A 17,143-nucleotide genomic window follows, 5' to 3' on the forward strand; every position below is an offset into this window, starting at 1 on the left:
TCTCCCCTTACAAACAGTGTCTTTGGGCTAGGGAGCCCTCGCCTTTCTGTGAACGGCCGTTTTGGCTTCGCTTCACATCCAGTCTCCCCTTACAAACAGTGTCTTTGGGCTAGGGAGCCCTCGCCTTTCTGTGAACGGCCGTTTTGGCTTCGCTTCACATCCAGTCTCCCCTTACAAACAGTGTCTTTGGGCTAGGGAGCCCTCGCCTTTCTGTGAACGGCCGTTTTGGCTTCGCTTCACATCCAGTCTCCCCTTACAAACAGTGTCTTTGGGCTAGGGAGCCCTCGCCTTTCTGTGAACGGCCGTTTTGGCTTCGCTTCACATCCAGTCTCCCCTTACAAACAGTGTCTTTGGGCTAGGGAGCCCTCGCCTTTCTGTGAACGGCCGTTTTGGCTTCGCTTCACATCCAGTCTCCCCTTACAAACAGTGTCTTTGGGCTAGGGAGCCCTCGCCTTTCTGTGAACGGCCGTTTTGGCTTCGCTTCACATCCAGTCTCCCCTTACAAACAGTGTCTTTGGGCTAGGGAGCCCTCGCCTTTCTGTGAACGGCCGTTTTGGCTTCGCTTCACATCCAGTCTCCCCTTACAAACAGTGTCTTTGGGCTAGGAAGCCCTCGCTTTGTTTTAATTTTACTCCAGAGGATTTTGACAGTAGTCCTGTCTTCTTCGGCCGTTTTAGCACCTATTTTGGTTAGTATAAATGCCCATCGCCAGGGACGCCATGTTGTATGCCCACGCTCGCTCTTAGGTCAGATCGATAACTTCATAACTCATTGGTCTGCCTATCTACACCTCAAACAGCGTCCTGTGAAGTGGTTGACACGCAGGACCAACCGAGTCTACAAAATGTTGTTGTTACCACTGACCGACAAGAGACAGCGAATGCACCGTTCCGACCCCCGTCAGTCATCGACCTTTAACGTCGAGTGATTGAAGTTGCGGAATCTGTTATTTTATTTGCACTGGGAAGGACTCTCTATATTCAGAGGAGGTCCATTTCCCTAATCCGTTACACGTATTATCACTATATGGCTTTACTTGATAATCCCAATATACAGAATTCACCTTTAGTCCTTAATGCATAATCATAAGTCTCCTTTTACTCCGTAGGGATAAAGCCTATAGTTATAGTTATATCCCCATTATACAGAATGCACCTTTAGTCCTTAATGCATAATCATAAGTCTCCTTTTACTCCGTAGGGATAAAGCCTATAGTTATAGTTATATCCCCATTATACAGAATGCACCTTTAGTCCTTAATGCATAATCATAAGTCTCCTTTTACTCCGTAGGGATAAAGCCTATAGTCATAGTTATATCCCCATTATAGCTAGGGATAAAGCCACTTACACATCTTATCACTATATGGCATTACTTGATAAAACCAGGCTTGCCGAACCCACCTTTCTCCTCCTCCTCCGTCTGGGGAAAAAGTTCTTTTTTATATCATATATTAGGCACAATACAGGCACATTGGTGCACATTATCATTATTATTATTATTATTATTATTACTGGTAAAGTTACAATGCAAAAATACATCTCCATCCTTACCCGTCTTTTTGGGAAAAATAGAAGCAAAACGTGGTTTCCAAAAGAGGATTGTTTTTATTTTTTAACAGTAGAAAATTACATTTAAGGGTTCAGTTTCATTTATAAAAGTACACAGGTTTTTCAGCTTACTATATATCAGGTTTCAGTCCTCTCCTCAAAATCTCTCAAAAAAGTCTGGCTCTTGCCTCCGCAACAGTCTCTTTTATTTGACATTATACCATATTCCTGATTGGTCGAAGAACATTGATGTCACAGGATCGTCATTTAGTTTAGCAAACCAACATACAGTACATAATTCGTTATGAACTCCTCCTTCTTTGAAATATGATATTTCTGTTACTGTTATCTAACAGTAACAGAAAGTCCCTTTTCCCTTCAAAACGTACAACGGCTTTGTCTGGGGGAACCACGTGACTGGGGCCCTTCATAGGATCTTCTTAAAGAATCCCTCCAGACAAATCCCTCCTTTTTTAAACATAATTCTTTTAGTATTTTTCTTTACTGACAGTCAATTATAAGCATGCCATTTTGAAAACTCTTACTGTACACATTTTAAACATTTAATTGTTATATAGTTTCTTTTCTTTCTTTAAGATCTCCCCACTAGTTCCCGGACTCTGTCTTTCAACCCTCAACCCTTAATCCCCTGGTCGTCTGAAAGGGTTAAGCTCTTACAGCTCTCTCTCTCCCATCTTCCAGAGGCCCACATTCCTCAGGGTTCCTCCCTTCTCACAGACACCCGGGACCTTGTCTGCAGATATTAAAGGCTCATTTCCATTTTTTATAAGTAGAGCCAGCTATCCTCCAGAGTTCAGTTTAAAGATTATACTGGTCACATAGGAACGACTCAGGATGTCATTGTCCAAAAGTGTCGCTTGTTTTGTGACACTTCTCACCCACTCTGCCATCCTGTGAGGTCTTTGTCCATTGTTAATTGAATAATTGAAAAATAAAGCATATGATTACATGTGAAAAATAGGTATATAGGGCTGTATTGGAACGACTCAGGATGTCTATTTCAAAATGTGTCATTTGTTTTGTGACACTTTACAGTAGCCTGTAAGCCTGAGTGTTGGTTGGCTAGCTAGCATGACCTAGTTTTTACATAGCTAACATAACGTTATCGATAAATGCTAGCTAACGTTAGCAGGGATTGGGAAAATGCATGATGCCTGTAATATTCAAAATCTGTTTTAAGCTTCAACATTTACTTTTGACAAACAAGTTCTGACTGATTGATTGATTGATTGAAAACTTTATTAACAGATTGCAGAATAGGTACAGTACAGTACAGCTCAATACATACAATTGTTAAGGGGATGCAGACCAGAGAAAGACTTTCGTCTTGTTTACATCAGGGTCCCCCATTTTCAATTCATCATAACATATATGACACACATGACATACAGATAGACAGTACTGCTACATCTATACATTTATGACATACCAGATTTGCAAATACAGTACTGTTTGTGATACAAAAAGAGTCCAGAAAAGAGTATATACATTTGACGTAGAAACTGTACATTGGAGGAGGTTGGGTAGGTGTGGTGGGGTTGGGTGGGTGGTGGGGGGGGGGGGACTGTACATTGGAGGTGGATGGGTGGGTGGGGTGGGGGGGGGGCTTGAGTAGGGGGGTGTATAGCGACAATGCTCTGACACACTTGAATCCTGATATTGAAATGTTTGTGCAATTGTTTTATTTTTTTAAATACGTGTCCAAATATGTGCGATGATAGCATCAGTTAGCTTAGCTAACTAGCATGTGTTCGTGCCCTCGTGACTCGTGTTCGCATGCCCTTTCACGCTCTTTGCTAGCTAACATTAGCAGGGATTGGGAAAATGCATGATGCCTGTAATATTCTAAATCTGTTTTAAGCTTCAACATTTACTTTTGACAAACAAGTTCTGACGTGTATAGCGACAATGCTCTGACACACTTGAAATTTTTGTGCAATTGGTATTTTTTATTTTCAATACGTGTCCAAATATGTGCGATAGCATCAGTTATTGGAATGGTGCTCATATTTAGCATGACCCCTAAATGCTATGATGTTGATTGGAAACTAGATACAGGAGTAGGCTTGTTGTCAATGTCAAGTACATTGTATTTGTGTAACAGCTACCCCCGGAGATCGACGACGACCAGAGACCTCAGACAGCCACAGCCGGTCCACGTCTGAGAGCCCAATAACCACCGAGGCCACTGGAGGCCAGAGCAGCCATGATCCTTCACCAGGTCAGAGCCGGCATCAAAGAGTCAATTATAGGCACAACTCCCAATATCAGTAACAGGTCTATTCTAAGCCTAACATTCTCAGAGTAGCTTTAACATTTGTTTGCCAAAATCTATTAGTTCAAAATCATTTCAGAACCAAAATGTTTCCGAGAGAAGAGGACCACTGTGGTCCAGATCTTGGCCTTGAGAAGAATCATCGAGGAGGTGAAGAAGAACAACCTGACAGCGGTACTGTGCTTTATCGACTTCAAAAAGGCTTTTGACTCGATACACAGAGCCGTGATGATGAGGATACTCAAGGCCTACGGAGTCCCTCCCAATCTACTCCGGGCCATAGGGACCATGCACACGGGTACAAGGGCCAAGGTGGTAACCCCAGACGGCAACAGTGAAGAATTTGACATCCTGGCTGGAGTGATGCAAGGGGACACCCTTGCCCCCTTCCTTTTCGTCATAGTCCTCGACTATGCGCTCAGGAAGGCCATCAATGGACGGGAGCAGGAACTAGGTCTCACAATAACCCCAAGGAGATCGAGACGACACCCCGCCATAGTCCTAACAGACCTGGACTACACAGACGACATCAGCCTGCTCTCTGACCAGGTGGAGCAGGCACAGGAACTCCTGTGCAGAGTGGAGACGGAGTGCGCCAAGGTTGGCCTCAGGCTAAATGCCAAGAAAACCGAGGTCATAATGTATAACATCCTCCCGGATCATCCACCTCTAAGGACAACAGGAGGTTCTGCTCTAAAGGAACTCAGTGATTTCAAATACCTGGGCTCGTGGGTCAACCCGTCCGAGCAAGACCTTAAAGTGAGGAAGGCGCTTGCGTGGAGGGCTCTGAACGGCATGACCAGTGTGTGGAAATCCAACCTCCCCGTCAAATCAAGCTCAACTTCTTTCATGCAACAGTTGAGTCTGTCCTTTTGTATGGCAGTGAATGCTGGACCTTGAAGCCCACCCTGCAGAAGTCCTTGGATGGGTGCTACACCAGAATGATGCGTGTGGTGCTCAACATCAACAGGGAAGAGCATGTCACTAATGCAAACTTGTATGGGGGGGGGGGGGGGGGGGGGTGCTAAAGGTGAGCGATAAAGTGGCAGTCAGGAGAATGAGGCTGGCAGGTCACTGCCAGAGACACCATGAGATGCCAACCAGCAAACTTGTGCTGTGGGAACCAACACACGGGCATCGATCACGAGGACGTCCCACACTAACCTACGTGGACGTACTCAGGAGAGATGCGGGAACAGAAAGCACCGGCGAGCAGCCAGAGGCATGGAGGATCGGGATGACTGGAAGCACCGATGGAGGGCCCGTCCGAGGATGACCTAGATGATGATTTCATCTTTGATAATATATTGTTTATTGAATAGTAGCTCAAATGTATGTGACCATGCTATGATGGGGATTGGAAACTAGATACAGTAGGCTTGTTCTCAAGTACATTGTATTTGTGTAACAGCTACCCCCGGAGATCGACGACGACCAGAGACCTCAGACAGCCACAGCCGGTCCACGTCTGAGAGCCCAATAACCACTGAGGCCACTGGAGGCCAGAGCAGCCATGATCCTTCACCAGGTCAGAGCCGGCATCAAAGAGTCAATTATAGGCACAACTCCCAATATCAGTAACAGGTCTGTTCAATTGTTGACAACCCGACGTGATTGTCTGACATCAGCAAATACAGAAGATGTATACGTGTATTGTAGCACATGCCTGTATAGCAATATACAGAAGATATGTATATGCCTGTATAATCAAACACTGTGATTTTGTGCAGAGAAGAGAGTCGATCCAGGCACTCAAAAAGATGTAAAATCCAGAGGGAAGATGGTTAAAAGGCCTTTATTAAAGGTGGCTAAGTCATTTAAAATCTAATCAACATGTTTCGACCATAGCGGTCTTCATCAGGATTCATCTTCATCTCTAATCCTGATGAAGACCGCTATGGTCGAAACATGTTGATTAGATTTTAAATGACTTAGCCACCTTTAATAAAGGCCTTTTAACCATCTTCCCTCTGGATTTTACATCTTTTTGAGTGCCTGGATCGACTCTCTTCTCTGAACTCTGCATTCCCGGTGATCCAAGAGCACCTTAACCTATATTGAACTGAGCTAACCAAGTTCTCCCTTTTGAGCACCTGGTTGTTTTTTCTCCTGCTTACTGTGATTTTGTGCATTGGGGAAAACTCTTGTTTTGCTATCTTGACAAGGGAGAATTCTCATCCATCTTGCTGGATTGTCAAATAGATCTGTTTGGGATAAGGGAATAGGAATTGAACCAAATATAAACTACCAATTGGGGTATAACTGTGATTAGGGTATTGTGTGATATTAGGTGAAGTTAAAATCTCTGTTGAGTTTGCGTTTTCTTTTTTTTCTTTTTAGTATTTTTATTGCACATTACTTTAGTTACATTCCATAATGATGCACACAAGCAATCTTATTTTTATTTTTGTTCAAAAACAATTTTACAGCAGCATATAACAAAAAGATCAAATAAATAAACATTCTTTCATTTGGCGGATTTATACATAAAGAACAACTTCAAGAAGACAAACTTACCTCACTGCTTTTAAATTTTATGGTAAGTTGATTGAACAACCTGTCTTCAGCATTGGCTGCACATGACCGTAGCCTGTAAGCCTGAGTGTTGGTTGGCTAGCTAGCATGACCTAGTTTTCACATAGCTAACGTAACGTTATCGATAAATGCTAGCTAACGTTAGCAGGGATTGGGAAAATGCATGATGCCTGTAATATTCAAAATCAGTTTTAAGCTTCAACATTTACTTTTGACAAACAAGTTCTGACGTGTATAGCGACAATGCTCTGACACACTTGAAATGTTTGTGCAATTGGTATTTAAATTTTTTTATATGTGTCCAAATATGTGCGATAGCATCAGTTATTGGAATGGTGCTCAGATTTAGCATGACCCCTAAATGCTATGATGTTGATTGAAACTAGATACAGGAGTAGGCTTGTTGTCAAGTACATTGTATTTGTGTAACAGCTACCCCCGGAGATCGACGACGACCAGAGACCTCAGACAGCCACAGCCGGTCCACGTCTGAGAGCCCAATAACCACCGAGGCCACTGGAGGCCAGAGCAGCCATGATCCTTCACCAGGTCAGAGCCGGCATCAAAGAGTCAATTATAGGCACAACTCCCAATGTCAGTAACAGGTCTGTTCTAAGCCTAACATTCTCAGAATAGCTTTAACATTTGTTTGCCAAAATCTTTTAGTTCAAAATCATTTCAGAACCAAAATGGTTTCCGAGAGAAGAGGACCACTGTGGTCCAGATCTTGGCCTTGAGAAGAATCATCGAGGAGGTGAAGAAGAACAACCTGACAGCGGTACTGTGCTTTATCGACTTCAAAAAGGCTTTTGACTCGATACACAGAGCCGTGATGATGAGGATACTCAAGGCCTACGGAGTCCCTCCCAATCTACTCCGGGCCATAGGGACCATGCACATGGGTACAAGGGCCAAGGTGGTAACCCCAGACGGCAACAGTGAAGAATTTGACATCCTGGCTGGAGTGATGCAAGGGGACACCCTTGCCCCCTTCCTTTTCATCATAGTCCTCGACTATGCGCTCAGGAAGGCCATCAATGGACGGGAGCAGGAACTAGGTCTCACAATAACCCCAAGGAGATCGAGACGACACCCCGCCATAGTCCTAACAGACCTTGGGTACGCGGACGACATCAGCCTGCTCTCTGACCAGGTGGAGCAGCACAGGAACTCCTGTGCAGAGTGGAGATGGAGTGCGCCAAGGTTGGCCTTAGGCTAAATGCCAAGAAAACCGAGGTCATAATGTATAACATCCTCCCGGATCATCCACCTCTAAGGACAACAGGAGGCTCTGCTCTAAAGGAAGTCGGTGATTTCAAGTACCTGGGCTCGTGGGTCAACTCGTCCGAGCAAGACCTTAAAGTGAGGAAGGCACTTGCGTGGAGGGCTCTGAACGGCATGACCAGTGTGTGGAAATCCAACCTCCCCCGTCAAATCAAGCTCAACTTCTTTCATGCAACAGTTCAGTCTGTCCTTTTGTATGGCAGTGAATGCTGGACCTTGAAGCCCACCCTGCAGAAGTCCTTGGATGGGTGCTACACCAGAATGATGCGTGTGGTGCTCAACATCAACAGGGATGAGCATGTCACTAATGCAAACTTGTATGGGGGGGGGGGGGGGGTGCTAAGAGTGAGCGAGAAAGTGGCAGTCAGGAGAATGAGGCTGGTAGGTCACTGCCAGAGACACCATGAGATGCCAACCAGCAAACTTGTGCTGTGGGAACCAACACACGGGCATCGATCACGAGGACATCCCACACTAACCTACGTGGACGTACTCAGGAGAGATGTGGGAACAGAATGCACCGGCGAGCTAGCCAGATGCATGGAGGATCGGGATGACTGGAAGCACCGATGGAGGGCCCGTCCGAGGACGACCTAGATGATGATTTCATCTTTGATAATATATTGTTTATTGAATAGTAGCTCAAATGTATGTGACCATGCTATGATGGGGATTGGAAACTAGATACAGTAGGCTTGTTCTCAAGTACATTGTATTTGTGTAACAGCTACCCCCGGAGATCGACGACGACCAGAGACCTCAGACAGCCACAGCCGGTCCACGTCTGAGAGCCCAATAACCACCGAGGCCACTGGAGGCCAGAGCAGCCATGATCCTTCACCAGGTCAGAGCCGGCATCAAAGAGTCAATTATAGGCACGACTCCCAATATCAGTAACAGGTCTGTTCAATTGTTGACAACCCGACGTGATTGTCTGACATCAGCAAATACAGAAGATGTATACGTGTATTGTAGCACATGCCTGTATAGCAATATACAGAAGATATGTATATGCCTGTATAATCAAACACTGTGATTTTGTGCATTGGGGAAAACTCTTGTTTTGCTATCTTGACAAGGGAGAATTCTCATCCATCTTGCTGGATTGTCAAATAGATCTGTTTGGGATCAGGGAATAGGAATTGAACCAAATATAAACTACCAATTGGGGTATAACTGTGATTAGGGTATTGTGTGATATTAGGTGAAGTTAAAATCTCTGTTGAGTTTGCGTTTTCTTTTTAGTATTTTTAGTATTTTTATTGCACATTACTTTAGTTACATTCCATAATGATGCACACAAGCAATCTTATTTTTATTTTTGTTCAAAAACAATTTTACCGCAGCATATAACAAAAAGATAAATAAATCAACATTCTTTCATTTGGCGGATTTATACATAAAGAACAACTTCAAAAAGACAAACTTACCTCACTGCTTTTAAGTTTTATGGTAAGTTGATTGAACAACCTGTCTTCAGCATTGGCTGCACATGACCGTAGCCTGTAAGCCTGAGTGTTGGTTGGCTAGCTAGCATGACCTAGTTTTCACATAGCTAACGTAACGTTATCGATAAATGCTAGCTAACGTTAGCAGGGATTGGGAAAATGCATGATGCCTGTAATATTCAAAATCTGTTTTAAGCTTCAACATTTACTTTTGACAAACAAGTTCTGACGTGTATAGCGACAATGCTCTGACACACTTGAAATGTTTGTGCAATTGGTATTTAAAATTTTTAATATGTGTCCAAATATGTGCGATAGCATCAGTTATTGGAATGGTGCTCAGATTTAGCATGACCCCTAAATGCTATGATGTTGATTGAAACTAGATACAGGAGTAGGCTTGTTGTCAATGTCAAGTACATTGTATTTGTGTAACAGCTACCCCCGTAGATCGACGACGACCAGAGACCTCAGACAGCCACAGCCGGTCCACGTCTGAGAGCCCAATAACCACCGAGGCCACTGGAGGCCAGAGCAGCCATGATCCTTCACCAGGTCAGAGCCGGCATCAAAGAGTCAATTATAGGCACAACTCCCAATGTCAGTAACAGGTCTGTTCTAAGCCTAACATTCTCAGAATAGCTTTAACATTTGTTTGCCAAAATCTTTTAGTTCAAAATCATTTCAGAACCAAAATGGTTTCCGAGAGAAGAGGACCACTGTGGTCCAGATCTTGGCCTTGAGAAGAATCATCGAGGAGGTGAAGAAGAACAACCTGACAGCGGTACTGTGCTTTATCGACTTCAAAAAGGCTTTTGACTCGATACACAGAGCCGTGATGATGAGGATACTCAAGGCCTACGGAGTCCCTCCCAATCTACTCCGGGCCATAGGGACCATGCACACGGGTACAAGGGCCAAGGTGGTAACCCCAGACGGCAACAGTGAAGAATTTGACATCCTGGCTGGAGTGATGCAAGGGGACACCCTTGCCCCCTTCCTTTTCATCATAGTCCTCGACTATGCGCTCAGGAAGGCCATCAATGGACGGGAGCAGGAACTTGGTCTCACAATAACCCCAAGGAGATCGAGACGACACCCCACCATAGTCCTAACAGACCTTGACTACGCGGACGACATCAGCCTGCTCTCTGACCACGTAGAGCAGGCACAGGAACTCCTGTGCAGAGTGGAGACGGAGTGCGCCAAGGTTGGCCTCAGGCTAAATGCCAAGAAAACCGAGGTCATAATGTATAGCATCCTCCCGGATCATCCACCTCTAAGGACAACAGCAGGCTCTGCTCTAAAGGAACTCGGTGATTTCAAATACCTGGGCTCGTGGGTCAACTCGTCCGAGCAAGACCTTAAAGTGAGGAAGGCGCTTGCGTGGAGGGCTCTGAACGGCATGACCAGTGTGTGGAAATCCAACCTCCCCCGTCAAATCAAGCTCAACTTCTTTCATGCAACAGTTGAGTCTGTCCTTTTGTATGGCAGTGAATGCTGGACCTTGAAGCCCACCCTGCAGAAGTCCTTGGATGGGTGCTACACCAGAATGATGCGTGTGGTGCTCAACATCAACAGGGATGAGCATGTCACTAATGCAAACTTGTATGGGGGGGTGCTAAAGGTGAGCGATAAAGTGGCAGTCAGGAGAATGAGGCTGGCAGGTCACTGCCAGAGACACCATGAGATGCCAACCAGCAAACTTGTGCTGTGGGAACCAACACACGGGCATCGATCACGAGGACGTCCCACACTAACCTACGTGGACGTACTCAGGAGAGATGTGGGAACAGAAAGCACCGGCGAGCTAGCCAGATGCATGGAGGATCGGGATGACTGGAAGCACCGATGGAGGGCCCGTCCGAGGACGACCTAGATGATGATTTCATCTTTGATAATATATTGTTTATTGAATAGTAGCTCAAATGTATGTGACCATGCTATGATGGGGATTGGAAACTAGATACAGTAGGCTTGTTCTCAAATACATTGTATTTGTGTAACAGCTACCCCCGGAGATCGACGACGACCAGAGACCTCAGACAGCCACAGCCGGTCCACGTCTGAGAGCCCAATAACCACCGAGGCCACTGGAGGCCAGAGCAGCCATGATCCTTCACCAGGTCAGAGCCGGCATCAAAGAGTCAATTATAGGCACAACTCCCAATATCAGTAACAGGTCTGTTCAATTGTTGACAACCCGACGTGATTGTCTGACATCAGCAAATACAGAAGATGTATACGTGTATTGTAGCACATGCCTGTATAGCAATATACAGAAGATATGTATATGCTTGTATAATCAAACACTGTGATTTTGTGCAGAGAAGAGAGTCGATCCAGGCACTCAAAAAGATGTAAAATCCAGAGGGAAGATGGTTAAAAGGCCTTTATTAAAGGTGGCTAAGTCATTTAAAATCTAATCAACATGTTTCGACCATAGCGGTCTTCATCAGGATTCATCTTCATCTCTAATCCTGATGAAGACCGCTATGGTCGAAACATGTTGATTAGATTTTAAATGACTTAGCCACCTTTAATAAAGGCCTTTTAACCATCTTCCCTCTGGATTTTACATCTTTTTGAGTGCCTGGATCGACTCTCTTCTCTGAACTCTGCATTCCCGGTGATCCAAGAGCACCTTAACCTATATTGAAATGAGCTAACCAAGTTCTCCCTTTTGAGCACCTGGTTGTTTTTTCTCCTGCTTACTGTGATTTTGTGCATTGGGGAAAACTCTTGTTTTGCTATCTTGACAAGGGAGAATTCTCATCCATCTTGCTGGATTGTCAAATAGATCTGTTTGGGATAAGGGAATAGGAATTGAACCAAATATAAACTACCAATTGGGGTATAACTGTGATTAGGGTATTGTGTGATATTAGGTGAAGTTAAAATCTCTGTTGAGTTTGCGTTTTCTTTTTTTTCTTTTTAGTATTTTTATTGCACATTACTTTAGTTACATTCCATAATGATGCACACAAGCAATCTTATTTTTATTTTTGTTCAAAAACAATTTTACAGCAGCATATAACAAAAAGATAAAATAAATAAACATTCTTTCATTTGGCGGATTTATACATAAAGAACAACTTCAAGAAGACAAACTTACCTCACTGCTTTTAAGTTTTATGGTAAGTTGATTGAACAACCTGTCTTCAGCATTGGCTGCACATGACCGTAGCCTGTAAGCCTGAGTGTTGGTTGGCTAGCTAGCATGACCTAGTTTTCACATAGCTAATGTAACGTTATCGATAAATGCTAGCTAACGTTAGCAGGGATTGGGAAAATGCATGATGCCTGTAATATTCAAAATCAGTTTTAAGCTTCAACATTTACTTTTGACAAACACGTTCTGACGTGGATAGCAACAATGCTCTGACACACTTGAAATGTTTGTGCAATTGGTATTTTTTATTTGTAATACGTGTCCAAATATGTGCAATAGCATCAGTTATCGGAATGGTGCTCAGATTTAGCATGACCCCTAAATGCTATGATGTTGATTGGAAACTAGATACAGTAGGCTTGTTGTCAAGTACATTGTATTTGTGTAACAGCTACCCCTGGAGATCGACGACGACCAGAGACCTCAGACAGCCACAGCCGGTCCACGTCTGAGAGCCCAATAACCACCGAGGCCACTGGAGGCCAGAGCAGCCATGATCCTTCACCAGGTCAGAGCCGGCATCAAAGAGTCAATTATAGGCACAACTCCCAATGTCAGTAACAGGTCTGTTCTAAGCCTAACATTCTCAGAATAGCTTTAACATTTGTTTGCCAAAATCTTTTAGTTCAAAATCATTTCAGAACCAAAATGGTTTCCGAGAGAAGAGGACCACTGTGGTCCAGATCTTGGCCTTGAGAAGAATCATCAAGGAGGTGAAGAAGAACAACCTGACAGCGGTACTGTGCTTTATCGACTTCAAAAAGGCTTTTGACTCGATACACAGAGCCGTGATGATGAGGATACTCAAGGCCTACGGAGTCCCTCCCAATCTACTCCGGGCCATAGGGACCATGCACACGGGTACAAGGGCCAAGGTGGTAACCCCAGACGGCAACAGTGAAGAATTTGACATCCTGGCTGGAGTGATGCAAGGGGACACCCTTGCCCCCTTCCTTTTCATCATAGTCCTCGACTATGCGCTCAGGAAGGCCATCAATGGACGGGAGCAGGAACTTGGTCTCACAATAACCCCAAGGAGATCGAGACGACACCCCACCATAGTCCTAACAGACCTTGACTACGCGGACAACATCAGCCTGCTCTCTGACCACGTAGAGCAGGCACAGGAACTCCTGTGCAGAGTGGAGACGGAGTGCGCCAAGGTTGGCCTCAGGCTAAATGCCAAGAAAACCGAGGTCATAATGTATAGCATCCTCCCGGATCATCCACCTCTAAGGACAACAGGAGGCTCTGCTCTAAAGGAACTCGGTGATTTCAAATACCTGGGCTCGTGGGTCAACTCGTCCGAGCAAGACCTTAAAGTGAGGAAGGCGCTTGCGTGGAGGGCTCTGAACGGCATGACCAGTGTGTGGAAATCCAACCTCCCCCGTCAAATCAAGCTCAACTTCTTTCATGCAACAGTTGAGTCTGTCCTTTTGTATGGCAGTGAATGCTGGACCTTGAAGCCCACCCTGCAGAAGTCCTTGGATGGGTGCTACACCAGAATGATGCGTGTGGTGCTCAACATCAACAGGGATGAGCATGTCACTAATGCAAACTTGTATGGGGGGGTGCTAAAGGTGAGCGATAAAGTGGCAGTCAGGAGAATGAGGCTGGCAGGTCACTGCCAGAGACACCATGAGATGCCAACCAGCAAACTTGTGCTGTGGGAACCAACACACGGGCATCGATCACGAGGACGTCCCACACTAACCTACGTGGACGTACTCAGGAGAGATGTGGGAACAGAAAGCACCGGCGAGCTAGCCAGATGCATGGAGGATCGGGATGACTGGAAGCACCGATGGAGGGCCCGTCCGAGGACGACCTAGATGATGATTTCATCTTTGATAATATATTGTTTATTGAATAGTAGCTCAAATGTATGTGACCATGCTATGATGGGGATTGGAAACTAGATACAGTAGGCTTGTTCTCAAATACATTGTATTTGTGTAACAGCTACCCCCGGAGATCGACGACGACCAGAGACCTCAGACAGCCACAGCCGGTCCACGTCTGAGAGCCCAATAACCACCGAGGCCACTGGAGGCCAGAGCAGCCATGATCCTTCACCAGGTCAGAGCCGGCATCAAAGAGTCAATTATAGGCACAACTCCCAATATCAGTAACAGGTCTGTTCAATTGTTGACAACCCGACGTGATTGTCTGACATCAGCAAATACAGAAGATGTATACGTGTATTGTAGCACATGCCTGTATAGCAATATACAGAAGATATGTATATGCTTGTATAATCAAACACTGTGATTTTGTGCAGAGAAGAGAGTCGATCCAGGCACTCAAAAAGATGTAAAATCCAGAGGGAAGATGGTTAAAAGGCCTTTATTAAAGGTGGCTAAGTCATTTAAAATCTAATCAACATGTTTCGACCATAGCGGTCTTTATCAGGATTCATCTTCATCTCTAATCCTGATGAAGACCGCTATGGTCGAAACATGTTGATTCGATTTTAAATGACTTAGCCACCTTTAATAAAGGCCTTTTAACCATCTTCCCTCTGGATTTTACATCTTTTTGAGTGCCTGGATCGACTCTCTTCTCTGAACTCTGCATTCCCGGTGATCCAAGAGCACCTTAACCTATATTGAAATGAGCTAACCAAGTTCTCCCTTTTGAGCACCTGGTTGTTTTTTCTCCTGCTTACTGTGATTTTGTGCATTGGGGAAAACTCTTGTTTTGCTATCTTGACAAGGGAGAATTCTCATCCATCTTGCTGGATTGTCAAATAGATCTGTTTGGGATAAGGGAATAGGAATTGAACCAAATATAAACTACCAATTGGGGTATAACTGTGATTAGGGTATTGTGTGATATTAGGTGAAGTTAAAATCTCTGTTGAGTTTGCGTTTTCTTTTTTTTCTTTTTAGTATTTTTATTGCACATTACTTTAGTTACATTCCATAATGATGCACACAAGCAATCTTATTTTTATTTTTGTTCAAAAACACTTTTACAGCAGCATATAACAAAAAGATAAAATAAATAAACATTCTTTCATTTGGCGGATTTATACATAAAGAACAACTTCAAGAAGACAAACTTACCTCACTGCTTTTAAGTTTTATGGTAAGTTGATTGAACAACCTGTCTTCAGCATTGGCTGCACATGACCGTAGCCTGTAAGCCTGAGTGTTGGTTGGCTAGCTAGCATGACCTAGTTTTCACATAGCTAACGTAACGTTATCGATAAATGCTAGCTAACGTTAGCAGGGATTGGGAAAATGCATGATGCCTGTAATATTCAAAATCAGTTTTAAGCTTCAACATTTACTTTTGACAAACACGTTCTGACGTGTATAGCAACAATGCTCTGACACACTTGAAATGTTTGTGCAATTGGTATTTTTTATTTGTAATACGTGTCCAAATATGTGCAATAGCATCAGTTATCGGAATGGTGCTCAGATTTAGCATGACCCCTAAATGCTATGATGTTGATTGGAAACTAGATACAGTAGGCTTGTTGTCAAGTACATTGTATTTGTGTAACAGCTACCCCTGGAGATCGACGACGACCAGAGACCTCAGACAGCCACAGCCGGTCCACGTCTGAGAGCCCAATAACCACCAAGGCCACTGGAGGCCAGAGCAGCCATGATCCTTCACCAGGTCAGAGCCGGCATCAAAGAGTCAATTATAGGCACAACTCCCAATATCAGTAACAGGTCTGTTCAATTGTTGACAACCCGACGTGATTGTCTGACATCAGCAAATACAGAAGATGTATATGTGTATTGTAGCACATGCCTGTATAGCAATATACAGAAGATATGTATATGCCTGTATAATCAAACACTGTGATTTTGTGCATTGGGGAAAACTCTTGTTTTGCTATCTTGACAAGGGAGAATTCTCATCCATCTTGCTGGATTGTCAAATAGATCTGTTTGGGATCAGGGAATAGGAATTGAACCAAATATAAACTACCAATTGGGGTATAACTGTGATTAGGGTATTGTGTGATATTAGGTGAAGTTAAAATCTCTGTTGAGTTTGCGTTTTCTTTTTTTTCTTTTTAGTATTTTTATTGCACATTACTTTAGTTACATTCCATAATGATGCACACAAGCAATCTTATTTTTATTTTTGTTCAAAAACTATTTTACAGCAGCATATAACAAAAAGATCAAATAAATAAACATTCTTTCATTTGGCGCATTTATACATAAAGAACAACTTCAAGAAGACAAACTTTGTAACACTTCCCCCGGTCCTGTGGGACCAGCCGGCAACCCTCCGCCCGGTTCGGTTGGTCCAGGACTCAGACACTCACAACCCCCCATCAATAACCCTCATAACATAACATTTCCAACCGGTGGGCTGATGCAGGTCTGGCATCAGCTCACACACCAGCTTATTATTATTTACTGCCAGTTATGTTTATTATGTTTAGTGTCTGTATTGTCGTTGTTGTCTCCACTTTGTTAGACTTGTGTTCCCCTGTCTGTGGTTTGTAAATATGTTTTAGTCTGGTTGTCTAATTGTTATTGTTTTCCCAGTGTGCTCTGTGTTCTGTTGTTTCTGTCTGCCACACCTGTGTCCTGTTTGTAATTACCCTCTGTGTCTATCAGTGTCTGTATATTAGGTGTTGTGGGTCTGCAGTCCCTTGCGGGTTAATTGTTTAATGTTACCTATGTTTGTCAGTCGTGTATCGTTCCTGTCTTGTCAAGTAAACTGTTATCGTCACCACGTCGACTCCTGTCTCATCTATATTCATTCTGCCACCTGGGTTCACCATGAAGAAGAAGCATAATCGTAACAACTTACCTCACTGCTTTTAAGTTTTATGGTAAGTTGATTGAACAACCTGTCTTCAGCATTGGCTGCACATGAC

At 44.0% G+C, this 17,143-nt stretch overlaps 1 protein-coding gene across 1 annotated transcript in view; it reads left to right on the forward strand.

The window, feature by feature from the left end:
- Positions 1-5,359: 5,359 nt before the first annotated feature.
- Positions 5,360-17,143, forward strand: part of icam3 (intercellular adhesion molecule 3) — a gene marked incomplete at its 5' end in the record, with an annotated part of 33,305 nt that continues 21,521 nt past the window's right edge. The window contains 6 exons of the mRNA XM_084328297.1: positions 5,360-5,430; positions 7,048-7,159; positions 9,802-9,897; positions 12,927-13,022; positions 14,248-14,302; positions 15,802-15,918. Coding sequence (XP_084184423.1) covers positions 5,360-5,430; positions 7,048-7,159; positions 9,802-9,897; positions 12,927-13,022; positions 14,248-14,302; positions 15,802-15,918 — 547 coding nt within the window. The remainder of the gene's footprint in view (positions 5,431-7,047; positions 7,160-9,801; positions 9,898-12,926; positions 13,023-14,247; positions 14,303-15,801; positions 15,919-17,143) is intronic.

The sequence above is a fragment of the Notolepis coatsorum genome (assembly GCF_963971535.1).
Source record: "Notolepis coatsorum genome assembly, chromosome: 14".
NCBI classification, from domain to species: domain Eukaryota; kingdom Metazoa; phylum Chordata; class Actinopteri; order Aulopiformes; family Paralepididae; genus Notolepis; species Notolepis coatsorum.